Source organism: Desmodus rotundus, chromosome 3, assembly GCF_022682495.2.
Source record: "Desmodus rotundus isolate HL8 chromosome 3, HLdesRot8A.1, whole genome shotgun sequence".
Taxonomy (NCBI): Eukaryota; Metazoa; Chordata; class Mammalia; order Chiroptera; family Phyllostomidae; genus Desmodus; species Desmodus rotundus.
The window spans coordinates 148,799,067-148,820,187 of NC_071389.1; the positions used below are offsets into that span (position 1 = coordinate 148,799,067).

At 49.6% G+C, this 21,121-nt stretch overlaps 4 protein-coding genes across 12 annotated transcripts; 2 read left to right on the forward strand and 2 right to left on the reverse strand.

The window, feature by feature from the left end:
- The first annotated feature begins 354 nt into the window (after nucleotides 1–354).
- Nucleotides 355–5,792, forward strand: MMP19 (matrix metallopeptidase 19). Its single transcript, XM_045184786.2, has 9 exons — nucleotides 355–568; nucleotides 857–942; nucleotides 1,844–1,974; nucleotides 2,199–2,414; nucleotides 2,848–3,093; nucleotides 3,507–3,629; nucleotides 4,202–4,366; nucleotides 4,524–4,651; nucleotides 4,829–5,792. Exons 1-9 carry the CDS (start codon nucleotides 479–481, stop codon nucleotides 5,309–5,311), a joined length of 1,668 nt encoding a protein of 555 aa, XP_045040721.2. The 5' UTR covers nucleotides 355–478; the 3' UTR covers nucleotides 5,312–5,792.
- Nucleotides 5,793–5,970: 178 nt separating this feature from the next.
- On the reverse strand, nucleotides 5,971–10,379 carry LOC112319097 (transmembrane protein 198). Of its 3 annotated transcripts, none has more exons than XM_024576350.3 (5): nucleotides 10,200–10,379; nucleotides 8,947–9,207; nucleotides 7,812–8,393; nucleotides 7,194–7,351; nucleotides 5,971–7,073 (listed from the first exon to the last, which is right to left on the reverse strand). In XM_024576350.3, exons 2-5 carry the CDS (start codon nucleotides 9,119–9,121, stop codon nucleotides 6,936–6,938), a joined length of 1,053 nt encoding a protein of 350 aa, XP_024432118.1. In that variant the 5' UTR covers nucleotides 9,122–9,207; nucleotides 10,200–10,379; the 3' UTR covers nucleotides 5,971–6,935. The 3 variants fall into 3 exon arrangements, with proteins under 3 accessions (XP_024432118.1, XP_045040719.1, XP_045040720.1); XM_045184784.2 differs by having other exon boundaries at nucleotides 7,194–7,354; XM_045184785.2 differs by lacking the exon at nucleotides 8,947–9,207 and having other exon boundaries at nucleotides 7,194–7,354.
- Nucleotides 10,380–10,661: 282 nt separating this feature from the next.
- On the forward strand, nucleotides 10,662–18,339 carry DNAJC14 (DnaJ heat shock protein family (Hsp40) member C14). 6 transcript variants are annotated; one of them, XM_045184777.2, is made up of 8 exons: nucleotides 10,662–10,772; nucleotides 11,606–11,751; nucleotides 12,201–13,664; nucleotides 15,865–15,971; nucleotides 16,182–16,301; nucleotides 16,649–16,809; nucleotides 16,892–16,994; nucleotides 17,377–18,339. In XM_045184777.2, the coding sequence occupies exons 3-8, from the start codon at nucleotides 12,258–12,260 to the stop codon at nucleotides 17,585–17,587; spliced, it is 2,109 nt and encodes a 702-aa protein (XP_045040712.1). In that variant the 5' UTR covers nucleotides 10,662–10,772; nucleotides 11,606–11,751; nucleotides 12,201–12,257; the 3' UTR covers nucleotides 17,588–18,339. The 6 variants fall into 6 exon arrangements, with proteins under 6 accessions (XP_045040712.1, XP_045040714.1, XP_045040711.1 ...); XM_045184779.2 differs by lacking the exon at nucleotides 10,662–10,772 and adding an exon at nucleotides 11,964–12,045 and having other exon boundaries at nucleotides 10,932–11,751; XM_045184776.3 differs by lacking the exon at nucleotides 10,662–10,772 and adding an exon at nucleotides 10,933–11,330.
- A 233-nt stretch (nucleotides 18,340–18,572) lies between these two features.
- ORMDL2 (ORMDL sphingolipid biosynthesis regulator 2) lies at nucleotides 18,573–21,103 on the reverse strand. 2 transcript variants are annotated; one of them, XM_045184783.3, is made up of 5 exons: nucleotides 20,919–20,994; nucleotides 20,343–20,433; nucleotides 19,859–20,033; nucleotides 19,542–19,693; nucleotides 18,573–19,051 (listed from the first exon to the last, which is right to left on the reverse strand). In XM_045184783.3, exons 3-5 carry the CDS (start codon nucleotides 20,030–20,032, stop codon nucleotides 18,916–18,918), a joined length of 462 nt encoding a protein of 153 aa, XP_045040718.1. In that variant the 5' UTR covers nucleotide 20,033; nucleotides 20,343–20,433; nucleotides 20,919–20,994; the 3' UTR covers nucleotides 18,573–18,915. The 2 variants fall into 2 exon arrangements, with proteins under 2 accessions (XP_045040718.1, XP_024432104.1); XM_024576336.4 differs by lacking the exon at nucleotides 20,343–20,433 and having other exon boundaries at nucleotides 20,919–21,103.
- Between the last annotated feature and the right edge of the window lie 18 nt (nucleotides 21,104–21,121).

Consider the following 21,121-nt stretch of genomic DNA (forward strand, 5'->3'; position numbering starts at 1 on the left):
TCCCTATTCCAGAGTAGACAGGGAGACATAAAGGTTGAAGATGAGGAGTTTGCTGACTCATGGTCCCTTGGGGCACAGAATGTCCAACTCCAGGGAATGTCCATGATCCCTATCCCTAGTCCCTGCAGAGATTCTGCTTCTCATCCTTCTAGGATGCCCACCCCCAGGACATGAAAATTCTTCCTGTCTCCAGCTGAAGACTCTGGGGCATGGGCTGGGGGATCTTTTTGACTGGGCACTCTGGCAGGTCAGGGGTTAATGGTGAATTACAACATATCTCTGGGCTGAGTCACTGCAGACTGCCACTCCCCCCAATTTCCCTCCCCTGGCATTTTATAAAGAGGACCAGAGACTGGAAAGTGGAAAGAACTAGAGGTAAGAGTCCCCCCACCCCACACCAAGCCCTGCTCCCCCAGGCTCCCAGAAATCTCAGGGCAGAGGTCAAAGACAGCTGCTGGAACTCCTGCTTGGTGGGACCATGAACTGGAAGCCACTGTGGCTGGGCTTCCTGCTTCCCATGACAGTCACAGGCCGGGCCCTGGGGCCTGCAGAAAAGGAGGCAGCAGTGGTGAGTTCCCTGCGTAAGAAGGACCCATGCCAGGAGAGGGATTGGGGGTATTGTTCCACAGTCTCATCCAAGCCTCCCTCCTGACCTTCAACCTGCCTCCCTTTCCCTGCTGTCCTTTACTCCATGATCTACCCCTGCCCATCTCCCACTCCTTCCCTTTGTTCTACCAGGGCCCCTTTCCCGAGGTGCCTCTCCTTTAATCCTTACATGTCAGTCCCCTCCTATCCTCATGGGTCGGTTAGGTCACTTAGAGCTTTACCCTGAGACTAACCCCCACCTCTATTACAGGATTACCTTTTGCAATATGGGTACCTACAGAAGCCTCTAGAAGGACCTGGTGACTTCAAGCTAGAAGACATCAAGCAGGCTCTGAGGTGAGAGGTCATAAGGTGCAGGCCTTCTGGGTTGAGATTGCAAGGTCTTTTCTTCTTTTCATCCCTTCCTCTCCCCAGGCCCCCCTCTGCCTGACCAAATCCATGTTGGGATCTAGGGAATTAGATGGTTGGTTATCACTATTAGGGTGGTGGGCATAGGGTGAGATGGGAATTTAAAGATGCGGAGCAAGTCATTGGATCTTCTGAGGCTCTAAGTACTCCTTTGGAGACTCCACATTGCATGCAAATACTAACATTAAGACACATCCCACATTAAATATAATTTATATGTAAAACTATGAGTTGAGTTGAGTTGGGGTTGAGTTGTTGACATGATGTTGCCTCTTGTAGACATTTAATTAATCATTTATTAACTTCTATTTTGAAGTTTTCTTTTTATACTTTGGATGTAATGGATCGTTTTTCTGTTCACTCTCACATATTTTCACAGTTCCTCGAAAAGCCACAGTGCCTGCAGTGCCTGATGGATGAAATTGCTCCAGAGCAGGCTGGGCTGGGAGGGGTATCCAGCCAGGAGGGGAGAAGGCTGAGGGAAAACAGGCCCCCAGGTGGGAGCAGTAGTGGGAGAGTCTCCAGAGTAGGGGGTCAGGACATGTCCCGGGAGCAAGTTGGATTGCAGTGGGAGTGGAGGGAGGCTACACCTGAGGGAATCCTTACCCAAATAAGAGACTGGAGATGGGAGGTAAAGTTGGAATATTGCCGTATCTTCCAGAATGGAAGAGAAAGTTCCAATTATGAGGACTGGATATGGAAATAACCCCATCAGCTTCAGAGATTCTATGCTTTCTCAGCTGTCACTTTGGGCAGCAGAGGGCCAGAGAGCTTCCCCCAGTTCCCAGTCATTCCAGATTGCTGGACCTATCTTTCTCCAACTTTTCAGAGCTTTTCAGGAAGCATCTGAGCTTTCAGTCTCAGGTCAGCTGGACGATGCCACAAGGGCCCGCATGAGGCAGCCCCGTTGTGGTCTGGAGGACCCCTTCAACCAGAAGACCCTTAAATACCTGATGCTGGGTAAGGCCTGAACCTGGGAAAGGGAGGAATAGGCAGGAGTGGCATGAACAGCCTAGACTAGCTCAGTGTTAAATGGATGGTCACCCGGTGATTACCTGATCATCCTTGCCTGGAGAGATTGTTACTTGACTTTGCTGAGAGAATGAATGCACAAACTCAGGGGAGCTTTCTAGGATTGGCAGAAGGATCTGTGTTTCTAGTTTATTTTCTGGTCCAATAACCAGGCCGCTGGAGAAAGAAGCACCTGACCTTCCGCATCTTGAACCTGCCTTCCACCCTCCCACTCCACACAGCCCGGGCAGCCCTGCTGAAAGCCTTTGAGTACTGGAGCAATGTGGCCCCCCTGACCTTCCGGGAGGTAAAGGCTGGCTGGGCTGACATCCGCCTCTCCTTCCATGGCCGCCAAAGCCCATATTGCTCCAATACCTTTGATGGGCCTGGTAGGTACCAGCTCTTGGCACTCACCAAACCGACGTCTGAGATTATCTCTGTCCCTTTCAGCCAGGAACTCTGGAACCTTAATATTTAGGCTGTTCCTTATGCCCAGCTGCACCCTACACTTTCTAACCACCTTCTAACATTCCCTTAGGGAGCAGCTGATCACCTCCCTGGGGCCCTGCTCAAAGCACACCCCAGAAAGGATGGGGCCAGAGAGGGGAAAGTAGTTGGGAGGTAAAGTGACGGCATGTGGGCATCCTTATGAGAACTGCGTGATGACAAGGGACTCTGAAAGGAGAGAGAGAGGCATCCAAAGGGCAGTGACCATAGATGAGGGAATTTTATGGTAATGGAGTAACTGGAGTTAATAACAGGTAGGGGAACTCCAGCCTAAGAGCTCTGACTTCTTTCCTGTCCACCTTTGCCTTTGTGCAGGGAGGGTCCTGGCCCATGCTGACATCCCAGAGCTGGGCAGCGTGCACTTTGATGAAGATGAGCTCTGGACTGAGAGGACCTACCAGGGGGTGAACCTTCGCATTATTGCAGCCCACGAACTGGGCCATGCCCTGGGGCTTGGGCACTCCCGATATACCCAAGCCCTCATGGCCCCTGTCTACTCTGGATACCAGCCCCACTTCAAGCTGCACCCAGATGATGTGGCAGGGATCCAGGCTCTCTACGGTAGTCCTTTGCCCTAGTGATCATGACGGTCAGTCTGACCAGCCTCTCTTCAGGTTTGAAGAGGCAGGTCTAATCTTCATGGAGGAAAATGGCTTGGCTTATTTCTCTTCTTCCTGCCCAGTTATTCAGACTTCTATTTTCAGGAACCATTTTTCTGACACTTCCTTGCCTAATCTTCCTTTGGGGACTCTCTCCCCTAAGACCCATCCTTGGAGATGAAGAATTCCAGCAAACCTTGCTCCTCAACTAAAACATGTCTCCTGCTGACATCAATGTGACCTTGCCTGCTCCCAAGGGAAATTCTAGTATTCCCTTTCCCCCTCTGTGTAGGGCCTCTGAGCCAAACTTACAGAAGAGTGAGGAGGTCAGGAGTTTTGAGTTCTGTATTTGAGCAACATTGCATTACCTCGCAGGCAAGAAGAGCCCTGAAACAGGGGATGAGCAAGAGGAGACAGAGATCACTGTACCACAAGGGCCCACAGAACCAAGTCCCATGCCGGACCCCTGCAGTGGTGAACTGGATGCCATCATGCTGGGTGAGGCCCTTCTCCTGCAGGCTATAGGCAAGCAGTGCGGGCAGCCTGCTGACCTTGAGACCTGGACAAATGGGAATGACACGGGAGCACAGCATGAGCAATGGAGGTTAGACACCAGGCAGGAATTAATGGTCATGGAAGGAGGCATGTGGCATGGGAGGGAGGGTTCGGAGCCAAATTAAAGGTGGGCCAGGTAGGCATTTACCGTGGTTGCTACCCTGTAAGGGCCACTTAAACACATCTGGAAATACAGCAAGTTGGAGAAAACTACATTAACTGGAATGTCTATTAGAGACAGTATTATACCTGCATGGAGGGACAACTTGGAAGTCATTTAGAGTGGAAAGTGAGGTCCCCAAAGTGGGAGTACCTACCTGCAGGGTTTTTGTTTTGCTGAGTGGACCAGAGCTCAGTTGCTCTGAACAACAAAGCGGAGGCTGACCCGGGGGTCCTGCTTCTCTGCCCCTTTAATCTTACTGAATTTTCGAGTAACCATCTTGTGGGAGGAGGGCAAATTATCAGCCTGCCTGAGATACCTTTATTTGACCACTGTCTTTTTAATTTGTTGACAGGGCCCCGTGGGAAGACCTATGCCTTTAAGGGGAGCTATGTGTGGACCGTGACAGATTCAGGGCTGGGTCCCTTGTTCCAAGTGTCTGCTCTTTGGGAGGGCCTCCCAGGAAACCTGGATGCTGCTGTCTACTCTCCTCGAACACGGTGGATTTACTTCTTTAAGGGTAAAGGGACTAGTTTATGTATCTTACCTAGGAGAGCCAGCCATCAAAGAAGCCATCAAAGGGAGGGAGAGCTGAGAAGTTTCTGAGAGGGTGAAATGGAGGAATCAAAAAAACTATTACCTGAGGACAGAGATGACTTATTCATACATGTTCTCAGGAGACAAGGTATGGCGCTACATTAATTTCAAGATGTCTCCTGGCTTCCCCAAGAAGCTGAATAGAGTAGGACCCAACCTGGATGCAGCTCTCTATTGGCCAGTCAACCAAAAGGTGTTCCTCTTTAAGGTATATACTTCAAAGCAAGGGCAAATAAATCCCTTCTTAGGACTGCTGTGCTACCTCATGAGGGGAAGCTAACAGTCCTGAAGGGAGATTTGTAGCTGCAGTGGGCTGAGGGTAGATATCTGGAGTCCCTAAGCTCCCATCTCATCATCCTCTTCTCCTTACCCATCCCACACCTAGGGCTCCAAGTACTGGCAGTGGGACGAGCTGACCCGAACTGACTTCAGTCACTACCCCAAACCAATCAAGGGGTTGTTTACAGGAGCACCAAACCAGCCCTCAGCTGCTATGAGTAGGCAGGATGGCCGTGTCTACTTCTTCAAGGGCAAACAATATTGGCACCTCAACAGGCAGCTTCGTGTACAGAAGGGCTATCCCAGAGATATCGCCCACAACTGGATGCACTGTCATCCCCAGATCCCAGATACTACCCCATCAGGTGGAGACACCTCTCCCTCAGCCACAGGCCCTGACCACTCAGTCACAGGAACAACCTCGGATACCACTTTGTCATCCATAGATACCACCTTGAACATTGACTGCTCACCCAGAGACCCAATCTTGGATATGACCCCCCCAGCTACAGGCTCCACCACACTTTCATTCCCTGGTAATATCACCCTTCCAGAGGCCAAAGACCTCAACCAAATGTCTACTCACTAGACTGCACGCCCATGCAGGGGCATGGGCCAGAGACCTCAGACCTCTAAATGTCCCAGCTGTAGCCACCATTCCCCTGCACCCTGGGTCAGCCCCCCAGCTCCATCCATTTCTTCCTATCCTAGGTAGCACATGCAAATGTGTTATCTACTCTCTGGAAGACAGTGGTAGAGGGAAGTTGTCAATCAGGCCTGATGAGGCAAGAGCTGGAAAGCTGAATGCTTGGGTCCTGATCTTCCTAGATCAAGTGCAAGAAAACAGCATGGCCAGTAAAATGAGCAATGGTTTTGGAATCCTTGAGAATCACACTTGCTTGTTTATGACTTGAACAAGTTAATTAACCTCATGGAGCTTCAGAGTTCCCATCTGCAAAATGAGGTTACCAATCTTGCAGGGTTGTTGCATTAAATGAAATACTATATGTGAAGTGCCCGACAGTGTTTGGCACACTTGTGCTTAATAAAGGCTAATTCCATGTTCAGAAGAGAGGACTGAGCAACCCTTCCTCTGGCTGCGTGTGTGTAGTACCTACAGTAGCCTAGTCTGCTAAGGGAACCCTTACCAAAGCTTTAGTGGACAGAGGACTTGTCAGTGTGGACAACTCTTTGTTTTGGGATGCAAAGAAAGAAGAAAGCAGCAACAGTAGAGGCCGGACTCCCTGATTTAGTGTTCAATGCCACTTTATTCACATGCTCCCATGTTCTTCCTCCCTCCCATCATAGGCTTACTGCCCAGGGGAGGGATATACCTTCTTGCATGCTGTCTAGGGAACCAGGGAACTGACTTTGGGCAGGAGAATCACAGTGGGAGAGTTAGAGTGGTTAGTGGCTGGGACCAAGTTCTGGTTATGGAAGAGATTAGCATCACCTATAATTAAAAGCAGAGAAGGCACTTGTCTCCCAATGCAGCCTGAAGACCAGGCTCCTTTGGGCAAAAGGGCAACATTCTGGCATGTGGAGCAATGCTCCCTCCTTGGAGCAAGAAGCCAGCTTTTGGGGGAGATGGGGGCTGAACCAGGCACTGCCCCATGGTCTTCCCCATGTCAAGGAGAGAAAGGGAATCAATGTGGAGGACAATACCCCCAACTGAGGTAGGAGAAGGGGGCTTGAGCCTATGCGGCCCAGGAGGAAAGGCTAATCAGGAACCCAGTTATCTCCTAATGAGGGACCTGGGGACTGGGGGATTCTGGAGCTCCTCTGTGCTCTTCTCCCATTCAAAAAGCTGTCATGTGCTTTACAAGGCTTCCTGATTTTCCAAAGCTCCTACAGAAAGAAAGCTCCTTATTTTACCTGTGTGGCACACTGATGAGGGTATATAAAAGGCTATCTGGGTAAAGCTCCCCCTTGATTTGGAGGGAATTAGGGAGTCAGTTACTTTAGGGATGAGGGCACCTCTATTATTGGACAGAGGTAGCTACTCATACTTCCATTCTTCTCCCCTCCCTAAGATTCCTCTCTGTCTCTGAAACCTTTCCCTACAGGGATGGTCCAGCTTGGAGCACAGACTCCATCCCCAAGTCTAAAAGGCGGGGAAGTCTGTGTGTGTGGGTCCTGTGGACTCAGGGCCTGCCCACCTAGTGTTCCCAGACCCTTGCTAAGGGTGGGGGAATATCAGTGGAGGTTTAGGCTCAGGTCTGGGTGGAACCAGAATGTGTGGTGAGGGGTACAGTGGAACCACAGTCAGAATCCAGGTCCAAGATTGTGTGGGGGGCTGTGGCCTGGCTTCCTGGTCCCAGTTGGCGCTCTCGAAGGCTCTGGAGGTAACTCTGGAGGGACACAGGGCAGACAGGACAGAAGGAAGGGTCTGGGTCAGTCCCTGCCCCATCCTCACCATCCCCAAGTACCCTCTGCCCCATCCCCCAGAGTGCCTCCTCTCCCCGACTCACAGGAGCCAAACTGTCAGCAGGGCTCCGGGCGTTGGGGGAGAGCTGGCGCCGGTAGCTGCCCTCACAGAGCCCCACCCCAGGGGAGGTCCGGTGCCACTTGGCCTCTTGGTGACGGATTCGAAGGAGCTGGAGATGCCTTCGATGGTGGCTCAAAACCACTGCTTGGGAGAGGGCAATACGGACTGAGGGAGGCCTCTTTAGACCCCAAATCCCACCCCCAAACACACTCACACTATAAGAGAAATTCATTTGATCTCCTTATTCCAGCTCTATCAAAACCCATCTTTCCCCCAGTTCTTCTAAAAGAAATCTTTCTTTTGAAGTCTTCCTACTCTCTCTTCTGGACTTTCCTGAGATCTTCCTTTTCTTCCATAGCAGTCTCCAATGGCTCTCTCTTCCCTGCTCCCCTTGACGATTTTTCTTCTCATTCTTACTCAGACTTTGGCTCCTGCGACTCTAACTTCCTTTCAGTGCCTTACCCCATTCACCTTAGATACCTCCACCCTCCTCCCAAGGGTATTTCCCTTCTTTCCCTCCTCAAGTCTCATGTCCCCAAGTGGGACGTGGGGACATGAGAAGGCACAGATTGGCTGCTGCTGTACCATGGTACTAACTTACCATTGGCGTGGCCTCCATGTTCCTCATCCATGAGCTTCCATTGGGCCAGGGCCCCAAGGGCTCCCAGGGCTGGCCAGGTCCCCAGCAAGACCCAGCTATACCAGCAGAGAGGAGGCAAGGCTGGAAGTGCCTGCAAGCGTTGGCCCAGCCGACTGCCCAGTGCCAGCCCTTCTAGGAAGTAGTCAGCACAGGCCACCAGCACCGCAGCACCCAGCAAGGCTGTGCCCAGAACTGTGAGTGGACGTGGCCACCGAAGCGTGAGAAGGGCGCCCAGCAGTGCCAGCCCCACCAGACCCCCGGCTGGCACCCAGGCTGAAGGTGGTTGGTAGATAGGTTCGGTGCCCAGCAGGGCCCCGGCGCCCAGGGTTAGGCCTAGCAGGAGACCAGTCAGGAAGAGCCCAACACTGCGAACCAGCATGGTGACCAGGCCGCAGAGGAGTCCGATGCCCAGCGCAATGCCCGCGCTCACCTCCAGGCTCAGCTGTGTCTCTAGCACTCGCTCCTTGTGGCAAAGCAGGAAGATCACCAGAGCTCCTGATAGCAGGCCCGAGAGAAACATCACTGCCTTGAAGCAGCGGTAGCCTGGGAAGGGAGGCAGGAGGCACTGAGAAGCAGAAGGGGTGGGGGGCTGATGACAAGCAGAGGAGTAGATAACAGGAGTGGCACACCCAGGGACCTCAAGGCAAGAGGCAGAAAGGGATCACCTCAGGGAGGGCAGAGACTGTGAGGGGATGGGAGGGAAAAATCAGGTGGTAGGATGGAGGCATTGAGGAGAGTAAGTATAGAAAGAAGGTCTAATCTTTTCAGGGATGGTAGATGAGAAGAAATCAGCATAGGCCAATTCAGGTTATTGGGGGAGGGTGAAGAAGCCTTAAACATGGAGGATAATTTGGGAATGGAGTTTTGAGGTAGAAGGTAAGGGGAAAGCAAGTGAGAGTGCCAGGGGTCAGAGCTGGAGGGCACGGGTGAGTGGAAAAACAGGAAAAGTCAGCAAGAGCAGCACGGGCCATACTGAAGGTAGGCATCCCCTGACAGAGGAGTAGTGGTAGCCCAGCAACAAAGGAGAAAGTTAATGTCATTCTTGAGGGTGACAGTCTTGGGCATCTGCCCCCCAGAACCCTAGCTCTGCCCTCACCGAAGCAGCAGTAGATGATTCCAAAGCAGCAGCAAAGAGCACACACCAGGGCGGGTGCCAGTTCAGGATTGTCCTGGGGTTCCAAGACACATCTTGGGTCTGGAGGCTCTGGGAGTTGTTGATTAAAGGGCCTGGGGTCAGAGGTCATGGCCAGGGGCAGCAAAGCTTCCTCCATGGCAGGAAGAGAAGGTGGTCACAGAGGAGGAGGTCAGTGTCAGCTCCTCTCATCCATCCATGAATGTCTTGAGGGGGCTGGGAAACCTGCAAGGGCGTAGGGGGCAGGAACTCAGGTGCCCATGAATCTTGAGGACTTTGTACCTCTATTTCTTTTAAAGAAAGGCCAATTTCAGGAGGGAACATGGCCCTGCTGGGGTTGAGGGGAGCCAGCTGTCTTTTTACTACCCTTTGCAACATAAATAAAGCTAAATAAAACTTAAATGAAAATCTTATGAGGTAATGAGCCATGTCTTTCCCCTAGCTTTCCAGGGTGGGGTGGGAGGAGCAGTAAGTTCTAAGGTCTGTGGAGGGAGGTGTCCAGGGGCACTAGTGGGACTGGGGGCTAAAGACCCAGCAGCCTGTTCCAGCTGAAAAGAAAGCTCACCCACATCTGCAGCTGGGACTCAATACTACCCCACTGGACTAGGAAGGGTGTGGTTAATAAAGGGGGGAGAAGGAAGAGAAAGAGGAGAGAATGAGTCATGGTGGGGTCTCCCAACAGCTCATCCAACCCCAGGGAAGAGGGGGAAAATAACCAGGCACCAAAAGAGTTTGGGACAAGGAATTAAGTAGAGACAGTCGTCCACATTTGTCAGGGTTCTGAAGCCTCTGCTTCCTGAGGAGACCGAGTTGTTGGGGAAGGGGGCATCCAACCACAGTCCAGCTCCAACGATCCTTCATGGAATAAGCGGGCACCTTGCCCACAGATATCTCACCTGCTGGTGGCCTCTTACTCCTCCCCTCAGGACACTGGGGCTTTTCCTACCCCTCCCTTTCCCCAGGGTTGTCAGGGCTGCCGGTGGGGTTTGAATTTAGTTTTTGCGAGAACATCAAGGAGGGGCTGGCATTGGGGGCACTTTGGGAGTGGGGTAGGGTGGATGCAGGTACATTCCTTCAGCTATCTTCTTTTGGACATCAAGGTCCTATTAGGCTGGAGGGTTGGCTTGGGGAATCCCTGGGGCTCTTCTTCTCAATCCTCTTGGAAGCCTAGGGACCCTAAATAAGAAGAGGTTGGGGAGGGGGTGTTAACTACTCACCACCCTGCCAGGGCTGAGAAGAGGAAGGGGGTAGAAGCTAGATCCCCAGCTGCAACCCTGCCCGGAGATCCTAGGTGTCCTGGCGGCTGTCAGGCGTGGGCACCCCCAGGACCATTCAGTTAGTTTTTCCCTAAACTCTTGCAAGTCGTAGCTCAAGCCCTGTGAGCTAAATGCAATCAGCTTTGGGGGTAGGGTGGGGTGGAGGAAGGGGGGGGGTGACATCACGGGCCGGGCCCCTCCAACTCTTTTCCTTGTGTGTGGGGGACCCGGTTTGCCTACTGCTCGAGGCTGGGACCAGAGAACCCCCCAGCCATTCCAGGGAAAGGCTCTGGGTGTACAAGAGTTTTAGATAAAGGTCTCTGAATATTTAGGCGATTACTCAACAATTGGAAGCTCTCAAAGCTCCAACAGGGGTCTCAGTGACCCCCTCGCTCCAGCTTGGTTTCTTCCACTTCCCAGAGAATTGGAGTATTGTCTTCTGGAGAATCTGGTGGTCCGGACTAGGGATTCAGGGAAGGGGGTCTTGCTGCTCTTGGGGCGCCGACGAGGTGCATGGGTGGACAAACTTGCGGAGTAAGACAGAGTCTGGAAAGGGGACTAACGCGAGAGGCGTGTGCAGAGAAGGGGACCGACAGAAAGGGGACTCGAGCGGGTCTGCGTGGGGGAGGGGGCGCTTGTCGACGTCCAAGAACTGCTCGGTATGCAAATAAGATGTAAAGCAGCATGCAGATGAGTGCAAAGATTTTTGGCACTCCGCTCTGGTCCTGAGCCCAGCGGAGCCACGCTCTCTCTCAGTCCCCAGGCCCCGCTCGGTGACGGTGTCTGAGAGCTGCGTCCAGAGGGGCGGATCCGAGCCGTGGGAGCAGCAGTTGTACCGGGCAGTTCGCCAGCTGGGTCAGGAGCTGGGGAGGCCGAGGGTTGCTGGGAAAGACAGCGCTAGGGGGATCAGGGCGGGGGTTGGCCCAGGGTGTCCTCTCCTCGATCCAAGGAGAGGACAAGATACGAAAGGGCCTCTATCCTCGTACTGCCAGCAGTGAAGGGATCAGGGCGGTGGCTCCTCAACGCTCCCTAGTTATGTCTGCAAGAGAAACAGCCTGTGGCTCGGTGGCTGTCCTCTATCTCCCAGTCTCGGTAAAGCCCAAGAATCCAACCAGAGGAACCCTAAGAATCTGCCCCCAGACCGCAGGCACTGCTGCAGCACTATGTGCTTCGCTTCCAGAGGTGCAATTTGCGGAGACTCCACTCCAGCCCGCGGAGGGCCGCTGCAAAGGGCCCTTTAAGGGGCTGGGCCAGTACTTCCCCTGGACCGCCTCCTTTGATTTGACCCACACTTGCTAGACTGGTTCACGCCTCTGCCAACCGCTTTTTTCTTTTCCTTCCTGTCGCTTCCCTGGTAACCTCGGAAGTGGAAATAGGCATAGATCGGAGGCTGCGGCGAGGACGGAAGGCGGAAGAAGAGCGGAGCGGTAGGCGGAGCTGGGGTAGCTGCTCTCGTAGCTCCCCCTGGCGCTGGGCCCAGCTGCTCCAGGGAAGGACTTAGTGCCGCTGTTCGGTACGTTACCTTTGCCCCCTTTTCCCAGGCTGAGGGTTCTCTGGTTGTCTATCTCAGGGGCAACCCCAAGTTCCGTCCCCAGCTTTTCTTTAGGGGCTGCACGGTCCACACCCTTTTCAGACAGTCTATGGCCATCCTTTACGACCGTCTTTCCCTTTTTCCCAAGAGTGACCCCAGGACCACACCCTTTGCCATACCTCCCTCTTTCTCAGATTCAGGACTGTCTTTCTGGGAGAGAGAAGAAAAACTTAAGAGGATTTAGAGGAGGCGGCAGGGAGCAGTGTTGTGGTTAAGGTAGTATTGGCTTATTGCTAGGGGTAATGAATACCCTAAAGGAACTTGGGAAAACAAGGGAGGTGGATGCATTAAATATATCCCCAATTTAAGATTATTTAACCCCTTTCTTGGTCATATCCTTGATTATCCCCACCTTGATACCTTTGTTACAGGCATCAGAACTTACCATGATGGCTGTGACTTAAAATCTTCAGGAACCCCCCGGGGTCATGGCCCAGAAGCACCCCGGACAAAGAGGGTTGTGTACGGCCCACCACAGTGGTGGTGCCTCTCTTGGGACTTTAGGACCCTCTGTGGACCCTGAAATACTTTCATTCTCAGGACTGAGGGACTCGACGAGGCCTGCTCCTAATGGTACCCACTGCCTCACAGAGCACTCTAGTCTTAAGTACACACAGCCCCCAAACCCAGCTCACTGGTCGGATCCAAGCCATGGTCCCCCAAGGGGTCCAGGACCACCTAGAGATGGAGAGGACCCTGATCAGAGTGAGGCATCTTCGGAAGAAGAATCAGGAGCGGACCAGGAACTCTCAAGAGAGAATGAGGCTGGGCACCAGGAAGATGGGAACCCGTTTCTTTCCATTCCATCTGCTTGCAGCTGCCAGGGAACCCCTGGAGTCCCCGAAGGGCCTTACTCTAGGGGAGGAGATAGCTCTTCTAGCAACTTTTGCCACCATTGTACCTCTCCAGCTTTGGGGGAAGATGAGGAGTTCGAAGAGGAATATGATGGTGAGGAACCCAAGTTCCCCAGTGATTTTTCACGTGTGCCCAGTGGAAAGAAACCTCCACCCAGGAGACAGCGGCACCGTGTTCCAGCCAAGGAGGATACTCGGGAGGGTGTACGCAGAGATCCCAGGACCCCTGGTCGACATCGGCTGGGCCGAAAACGAAGTCAGGCAGATAAGCGCAAGGGCCTGGGATTATGGGGAGCAGAAGAACTGTGTCAGCTTGGACAGGCAGGCTTCTGGTGGTTGATTGAACTGCTGGTATTGGTGGGAGAGTATGTGGAAACTTGTGGTCATCTCATCTATGCATGCAGGCAGCTGAAAGGCAGTGATTTGGACATTTTTCGAGTCTGGGTGGGAGTCTGGGCAGGATGGCTGGGTGGTTGGGCCCAGGTGATGTTCCGATTTCTGAGCCAGGGATTTTGCTATGGGGCAGGGTTGTTCACCCATTTTCTTAGGCTACTGGGTGCTTTGCTGCTTCTGGCTCTGGCCCTCTTCTTGGGCTGTCTGCAATTGGGCTGGCGGTTTCTTGTGGGACTAGGTGACCGGTTAGGCTGGAGGGGTAAAGCCACCTGGCTTTTCTCTTGGCTGGAATCTCCCACCTTGCAGCGTTGCCTGATTTTGCTGAGAGATAGCAGGCCATGGCAGCAGCTTGTAAGAATGGTTCAATGGGGTTGGTTGGAGTTGCCTTGGGTCAAACAGAGGACTAACAGGCAGGGGGGTGCACCTGTAGCTAGTGGTCGCTGCTGCCAGCCTGAAGAGGAAGTGACTCGACTCTTGACCATGGCTGGGGTTCCTGAAGATGAGCTAAACCCTTTCCATGTGTTGGGGGTTGAAGCCACAGCATCAGATGTTGAACTGAAGAAGGCCTATAGGCAGTTGGCAGTGATGGTGAGTATCCTTCTGCTTTGTTTCCTGTCCCTCTTTTGTTCCTATATTTTGTTTTGTAATTTTAGGGAGAGTAAAATAAAGGGAAGGCAGAGAAGAAAGTCAATTTTAAGCTGAAGAGTAACTTTAATTCTTAGAAGAGTCATAAAGACTTTTTCCATCTCTACTATGGGATCTGATTTTCCCTTCAAGGTTTTTTTTTTTTTTGTCATGAGATTCTTTTTTTTTAAAAAAATATATTTATTGATTATGCTATTACAGTTGTCACATTTCCCCCCCTCACTCCACTCCAACCTGCCCACCCTCTCCCTCCCACATTCCCCCCCTATAGTTCATGTCCATGGGTCATACTTATAAGTTCTTTGGCTTCTACATTTCCTACACTATTCTTACCCTCCCCCTGTCTATTTTCCACCTATCATTTATGCTACTTATATGAGATTCGTTTTAATGAAAAGAAATGAACCTGATACATTGGGCAGTGTTGGACTCACTCATCTTGAAATATCAGGACTGAGGAAGTCCCGTTGACTAGGGTGGAGAAGAGACCCAATCAGAAGGCTTATCAGTTCCTCTCCCTGAACAAATGAGGGGGTTTTTTGAACACAGGGAAATCCAACAGTCTGTCCTAGAAAGGCAAGTGTGGACCTGGTGTGGGACAGTTCAGGGAGTGCATGTGATTATTCCAGGACCAGGTGAAAGAAAACAAGCTATTTTAAGACCAACAACCCAGAATGGCAAAGGGAAGGAAAAGGGAACAGAAATCATAGAGATATGTGCATACATATGTCATACATAAAAACCTGGTTGCTTTCGTTGAGAAAAGGGGAGTTACAGGTGGGAGTTGTGACACACCATGTTGTTGAGAGAAATTATTTAATAAAAGCATACAATCAAATTATTATTAGAAGTTGATATTTCTAAAAATAGGTTGCTATTTTTAGATGATTGTTATTGCTATTTCTGTGGAAGTAAAACTTTATTGTATTAAGTAATGTGTGTAAATTGCACTGGAGGTCTGTTTGACTGAATGTATGGAACTGGACTGGTAAAACATCATAGTGCGCAGATTACCTCAACAGTTGACACCAGGGCAACCACGGTTTCCATTAACCATTCAACTCACCAGAGGACTAAATTAGTTTGTGAGAAGTACATGCCCCTGATTTGATAGCCTGGGATATTCTTAGAGTGGGGAACAACTGCTTACACTCCAATAGTTACTAATAGTGAAGCTCTTTTCTCACCTTCATGTCTTTTAGCAGATATCCCTCTCTTGGAGAATATCATTCTTCCAAAAATATCTCATTTTCAACTTAATTTCTTGGCGTAGAGATGATGTTAAGTTCCCTGATCCTCCACACACTCGCCCCACACCGCATAATCTTCCCTTGTTCTGGATCAGAATATCTGTAGGCTTCTTTAATAGAACCTCTCACCACTCTTATTAGGCCCCAGAATGACCATGACCAAAGGGAGGTTCTATATGCTTGGGAATATGGGGGATTTAACAGCATTCTTCTTGTTTGACATCAGTTAAGAGGCTAGCTTTATCTCTATTTTGGGGGGAGTGAGGATGGGAACAATAAGGAAGTATAGGGAGAAAGGATATTACTTGTTTTGGAGAAAAGGCTGAAAAGTGGATAAAAACTCTGTATCATGATAGGCTATTTCATTTCTGGGACAGAAAGGCAAACTTGCAGGAAGTTTTGAGTAGATACGAGAATTTTCTAGTTAGGAAAGTATTTGAGGATGTAGTATCTTTGGAACTTTGTAACTGACAATAAACTTAAAATGTGAGGGCTTAGTATGTATGTGCCAAGTCAGGTGACCAGCCATCCCTATTTGCCTGAAATTGAGGGGTTTCCTGAGACATGAACTTCAGTGCTAAAACTGGGACAATCCCAGGTGCACTAGGTTGGTGGATTACCTTAGTACAGATTCTGTGCTATATACTTCCCATGTATTCTCATTTAACATTCCCAACAATCCATGATAGATAAAAGTATTCTAGGTCATGTAGCTAATAGTGACAGAGCTGGGACTTGAACCGAGGCGAGACCTGTCTTCAGAGCCAGACCAATTAATTATTAAGCTATAATGACTCTCCAAAAGGGTAGTGGAAAAGAACTGTTTGGTGTGAGGTTCTCAAAGATGGGGAGACAGATGGAATGGGTCTGTGATGAAATCTTTGTCTTGATAGGTTCATCCTGACAAAAATCATCATCCCCGGGCTGAGGAGGCCTTCAAGGTTTTACGGGCAGCTTGGGACATTGTCAGTAACCCTGAAAGGCGGAAGGAATATGAGATGTAAGTTGGAGATGGGAAATTGTCAGGTGGGATAAAAGAATAATCTTCAATAGCAGAGGTCCCTGGACTTGTGGGTGGAGGCTCTCTGAGGTGGAGAGAACTGAGGTTGCTTGTCTTTCTAGGAGGCCCAGGCCTTAAGAGGCCAATAGATCTGTCTCCTTTTATCCCTTGCTCAATACCCTCTGATTTACAAAGCCTTTCTTCCCTTAGGAAACGAATGGCAGAGAATGAGCTGAGCCGGTCAGTGAATGAGTTTCTGTCCAAGCTGCAGGATGACCTCAAAGAGGCAATGAATACTATGATGTGCAGCCGATGCCAGGGAAAGCATAGGTATGAAATAGACAGGAATAGGATAGCCACAGCTTAGGGTCTGGGTAGCCAAAGACCTTCTTTGTGACTAGTATTGGTAGTTTGTGGGATATAGATGGTGAGTAAAAAAATCCTTAGGTTTTCACTTCTGCCATATTGTCAAAAGATTGGAGATTTGAATTAATAAGAAAAAAAAGATACTTCTTAGCTTTAAGATAGAAGATTGAGAGCAGGGTGTGCATAGGCATATGTAACAACTGAGCGAAGATAATTTTAGATTGTTCAGGCGCGTTTGTCAGTTAATGAGACTACAGCAACATCACAGGCCTGACAAATTATTAAGGAATTAACCTCCCGTTGGGTTGCAGGAGGTTTGAAATGGACCGGGAACCTAAGAATGCCAGATACTGTGCTGAGTGTAATAGGCTGCATCCTGCTGAAGAAGGAGACTTTTGGGCAGAGTCAAGCATGTTGGGCCTCAAGATCACCTACTTTGCGCTGATGGATGGAAAGGTGTATGACATAACAGGTATACTTCTGTTCTCTAGAAATACGGGCTCATATATACTTAAAACTGTGATGTATTGGTTAATTATTTCTCATGTTTGTAGAGTGGGCTGGATGCCAGCGTGTGGGAATCTCCCCAGATACTCACAGAGTCCCCTATCACATCTCATTTGGTTCTCGGATCCCAGGCACCAGTGGGCGACAGAGGTAGGTGATATTTCTTTCAATAATTTACCCACTATTCTAGTTCTCAATATGGTTTCAAATGACACGGTGTTTAGGGTACCTAGATGTCTCACCCTTTAAGAAGTCTGGTAACTGACTCAATATCTTTTTTTTTTTTTTAAAGATTTATTTGAGAGGGGAAGGGAGGGAGAAAAACATCAATGTGTGGTTGCCTCTTGAGCGATCTCTACTGTGGACCTGGCCTACAACCCAGCCATGTGCCCTGACTGGGAATCAAACTGGAGACCTTTGGTTCACAGGCCGGCACTCAGTCCACTGAGCTACACCAGCCAGGGCTCGATATATCTTAATAGGTGACCATCTGACTCTTAAATCTCTCATCTCATTAATCTGTTTTCCTCAGAGCCACCCCAGATGCCCCTTCTGCTGACCTTCAGGACTTTTTGAGCCGGATCTTTCAAGTACCCCCAGGACAGATGTCCAATGGGAACTTCTTTGCAGCTCCTCATTCTGGCTCTGGGGCCACTGCAGCTTCCAAGCCCAACAGCACAGTACCCAAGGGAGAAGCCAAACCGAAGAAGCGGAAGAAAGTGAGGAGGCCCTTCCAACGTTGACACTTGTTTTCTTCTTTCCTTAAATCAATGTCAGGGAGTCAAAAGGGCTGTGTACAGCACAGGATGGAGTTTGATTTATTTTTAATTATTTAAAAAAGGGAAAATTTTACGCTCAAATTGTTCACTCAGTACTTGTAGGAAGCCCCAGAACCACTCTTCCTCCTCCACCAGCACCCAGGAATTGAATCTTGTCTTCTGACAATACCAAAGAAATAGGGGGTGGCTAGAGCAAATGACCTAGGGCATGGACCTGGATTAGATGATACCTCCCGTAGCAGGGTGGGAACTGGGTATTTCCCTGGTGTCTGTATGCCTTTGTCTTGTCTTTTGCTTCTACAGCAGATGACACTTTCCCCTTTTAAAAATTGTCTTTTTTATTTCTTGACCCATTTCAGGAGGGACCCTCCCCTCCTTTAGCCCAATATACTGGTTAAGAGACAGTAAAAGAAAATATGTAGCCAATTATAGGAGATACATAGAGTTCAGTGAGTGGGAACTCTGAATTTTTTCTTTCACCTTGTGGGTAACTGCCCAAATTTATGCTTGTTGCTGCAGGGATGGCCAAAACTAATAATTTTTAAAAATCAAATTTATGCCCTCTGCCCTTGGGTGAGGGGGAAGGATAAAGGGGCTCCTGGCAGCCTCCTTATGATCCAAGGGTTTGTATTTTTTTAAGTTTGTTCATATTTGTATGTACATATCTATTTAAAGCCAGGGAACTATCTTTCTATAAATATATAACTGGCAACACATTTCTTCCCTCTCTTCTTTGCTCTTATAATAGCTGGTATCCTTTTTCTCATTTGAGAATCCTTTCTCTAAGTGTTAGCTGAGAGTGAAGGGCACCTCCTACTAAACTGAGGAAGAGGGGATAAAAAACACTTAGAGAAGATTTGTGCAGTAAGTCACTGTTCCATCTTTCTTCCCCTGCCTTATAAGGACATCTCCCTACTCTTCTGTGCTGACCACATAATAGCCATATCTGAAAAAAAAAAAAAAAGTACCTTTATTATAAGGAAAATACACAGCGAAACAGAGCTGGAAGGTGATGGGGTGGAAGATATGGAAATACTTAATCACTAAACAAGCTGCCCAAACATGGTCTCCTGTGGAGGAGAGTTGCTTAGTCCCTTACCTCACCTGCCTTTCCTGACTCAAACCTACTCCTACCAGGGCTAGGCCCAGGGAGGCCCTTTTTCCATCCTGCTCTCTTCCTGGGAGTTTGGGAATGGTTGTGTAGTTCTCAAGCTTTCGAGATACAGAAGACAGTACGGAGAAGAGAAAGATGTTACAGCCTTTTGTTCCAACGTCGTCCCCAGCCCCATCCTTCAGTATTTATTGATGCCAAAGAGACGAACCCCATGGAATTGGGGCAACTTAGGCAGCAGTACACTGAGCAATGAGGCTGTGTTGATGAGGAAGTGAGCAGCATCATACTTGGTATAGAAGCTGGCTAGGAGGTAGCTGGGGAGAAAAGAAATAGGTTGAGTGAAATTGGCCTTCCCTATCCATATTCATGCCTTCCCAATGACTTTCTCTTATATTTTAAATGAGCAGTTTTATTGCAAGTAGTCCCAGGATATCTGAAAGTATCCTAAGGATCGGGGATATAATCAGCACCTCTAACTGGAGATTTGTTAGTATGTTTAATTGTTAAAGACATACGGCAAATGACAGCTGAAGCAGTTTCAAACTGTATGACTGTTAAATCCTCTTTGCTTCCACTCCCCACAAAGTTCTCACAGATTTACATCAGTTCTGCCTTGATTTATTCACATCTTTTGGAAATGTAAAATCATTTGGTTTTACTTGGTTTTCTCAGTCCCTTCTCCATTCTACTACTACCAAGGAGGCAGCAAGGAATGCTTGATTATTGCCTTCTACTCTTAAAGCTTCCCTGTAGGCCTTTGTACCTGGCTCTTGGAGTATTCACTATATTTCCCCAGGAACTCACAGTACAATAGGAGAGATGTTGAGGAATTTTCGGGAAGAGGTAAATTGGAGCCCGTAGTCCATCTGTTCCCAGTGTGTCAGTAGCCGAGCCTTTCCTTGGTCAGGGGTCTCAAAGGGTGTCCCTTTCACCATATGTAGGAAGACATACATAGCCTGGGAGGAGAGAAGAGAGCAGTTTGAAGGGGCAGAATGTAGTTCTTTAGCCCAAGAATTAAGATCCTCAAAGGAAGCTGAGTATCCCCAAATATTTGGGGATTTTATATTGTTTTTGGTTGGGAAAAGGCCTGGGGTGGATATAGGGTGTGGTTTAATGCTCACCAAATTATGAATGACATTGGTCAGGGTCCAGACGACAGGAATGCTGAAGAAGGGGATGCTGAGTAGAACCACATGCAGCAGTCCTACCAAGATGATGTAGGCCAGCCAGATGCCCCGGCTATTCATCACTCGAGTGTTGGGGTTTACTTCGCTGTGTGCCACCCCCACATTCATCCTACCACAGTGGAGGATCAGGCAGGAGTCCACCTCAATTTCCTCTCAACCCCTCTTTGATTTTTTTCTCCCAACATTGCCTCCTGAATAGCTCAAATCTCCTGAACTCTATTGGGGATGAAAGCACATCGCCATCATGCACAAAGGAAAAACTGAAGAATTGGGGGAGGGGCGCAGAAGAGTCCTCTCTACATCTTAGGGACCTGGTAATCTTATACTCTTGATTCTTACACTTCAGCTGTAACTTACAGGAGTAAGTCTAGGCGTTGGGCACTCGCCTCAAGGAACAAGGGAAACAGAAGTATCTCACTTTTTTCCTGAAGAAGTTAATGAGGAAGCATGAAGAAGTTACATACACTCAGCATTCCAGAAGAGGGTCATGGGAAACAAGGATTCATTCACTAAGGAGGGGTGAGGGGGTAAGGTTACTCCCAATCCCCACCTTTAATCTGGGGCTTGCCTGTTCTGCCTCTCATCCCCTGAGTATGTAAGCAGTCAACATCCCAACCCCTTCTCTCAAGCGTGGGGCATTGGAAGAATTTTCCCAAGGTTTTGGGTTGAGCTACGAAGGAACTTGAGTTGACCGCCTCCAAATGGTGTCCTAGCCCGAATCCAGGGGCGGCTCATTTCGTCTAAACTTGGCTCCTTAAAATCATGCTAGTCAAAGGTGATCATGTCTAGTTAGGAAGCAGCTCTTGCCCGCCCTTCTCTACTGAAAATTTCCCAAACCCTTATCCTGAGTCTGCCCAATGCTCCTCGTAAGTCGGCTCTTCTCAGCGCTCCTCTCTTAGTATTTAACTCGCCACCGCTCCATCGCCCGCTTCCCCTTTCGCCTCCCACCATTTTTTTCCTCAGCACCCCTTTCCAGTGTCTCGGAAGCCCCTACCTGCAAGCTTAAGAAGCCGGTCGGCTACAGTGGCAGCGCTCACTGCAATACCTGTAGTCTCCAGGAAGCAGCCACCTCGCCTGTCTTCAGTCTCCCTATTGGTGGAACAGAATTAGCGCTGCCGCCACCCATTGGCTGATGGTCTGCAATGGAGACCCACAATTGGTTGCCCTTTCCGTCATTCGGAGGGTGCAGAACCCGCC

Bases quoted from the DNA above. Each gene is read 5' to 3' on its own strand.
- MMP19 (XM_045184786.2), top strand. From the start codon at position 479: ATGAACTGGAAGCCACTGTGGCTGGGCTTCCTGCTTCCCATGACAGTC. The intron at 2,415-2,847 runs GTAGGTACCAGC...GCCTTTGTGCAG, and splicing joins CAATACCTTTGATGGGCCTG to GGAGGGTCCTGGCCCATGCT. The intron at 3,094-3,506 runs GTAGTCCTTTGC...ATTACCTCGCAG, and splicing joins AGGGATCCAGGCTCTCTACG to GCAAGAAGAGCCCTGAAACA.
- DNAJC14 (XM_045184777.2), top strand. From the start codon at position 12,258: ATGGCCCAGAAGCACCCCGGACAAAGAGGGTTGTGTACGGCCCACCAC. The intron at 16,302-16,648 runs GTATGAAATAGA...GTTGGGTTGCAG, and splicing joins CGATGCCAGGGAAAGCATAG to GAGGTTTGAAATGGACCGGG. The intron at 16,995-17,376 runs GTAGGTGATATT...TGTTTTCCTCAG, and splicing joins GGCACCAGTGGGCGACAGAG to AGCCACCCCAGATGCCCCTT.
- LOC112319097 (XM_045184784.2), bottom strand. From the start codon at position 9,121: ATGGAGGAAGCTTTGCTGCCCCTGGCCATGACCTCTGACCCCAGGCCC. The intron at 8,394-8,946 runs GTGAGGGCAGAG...CTCCCTTCCCAG, and splicing joins AATCATCTACTGCTGCTTCG to GCTACCGCTGCTTCAAGGCA. The intron at 7,074-7,193 runs GTGAGTCGGGGA...GTGTCCCTCCAG, and splicing joins CTGCTGACAGTTTGGCTCCT to AGTTACCTCCAGAGCCTTCG.
- ORMDL2 (XM_024576336.4), bottom strand. From the start codon at position 20,032: ATGAATGTGGGGGTGGCACACAGCGAAGTAAACCCCAACACTCGAGTG. The intron at 19,694-19,858 runs GTGAGCATTAAA...CTCTCCTCCCAG, and splicing joins CCAATGTCATTCATAATTTG to GCTATGTATGTCTTCCTACA. The intron at 19,052-19,541 runs GTGAGTTCCTGG...TTTTCTCCCCAG, and splicing joins AACATCTCTCCTATTGTACT to CTACCTCCTAGCCAGCTTCT.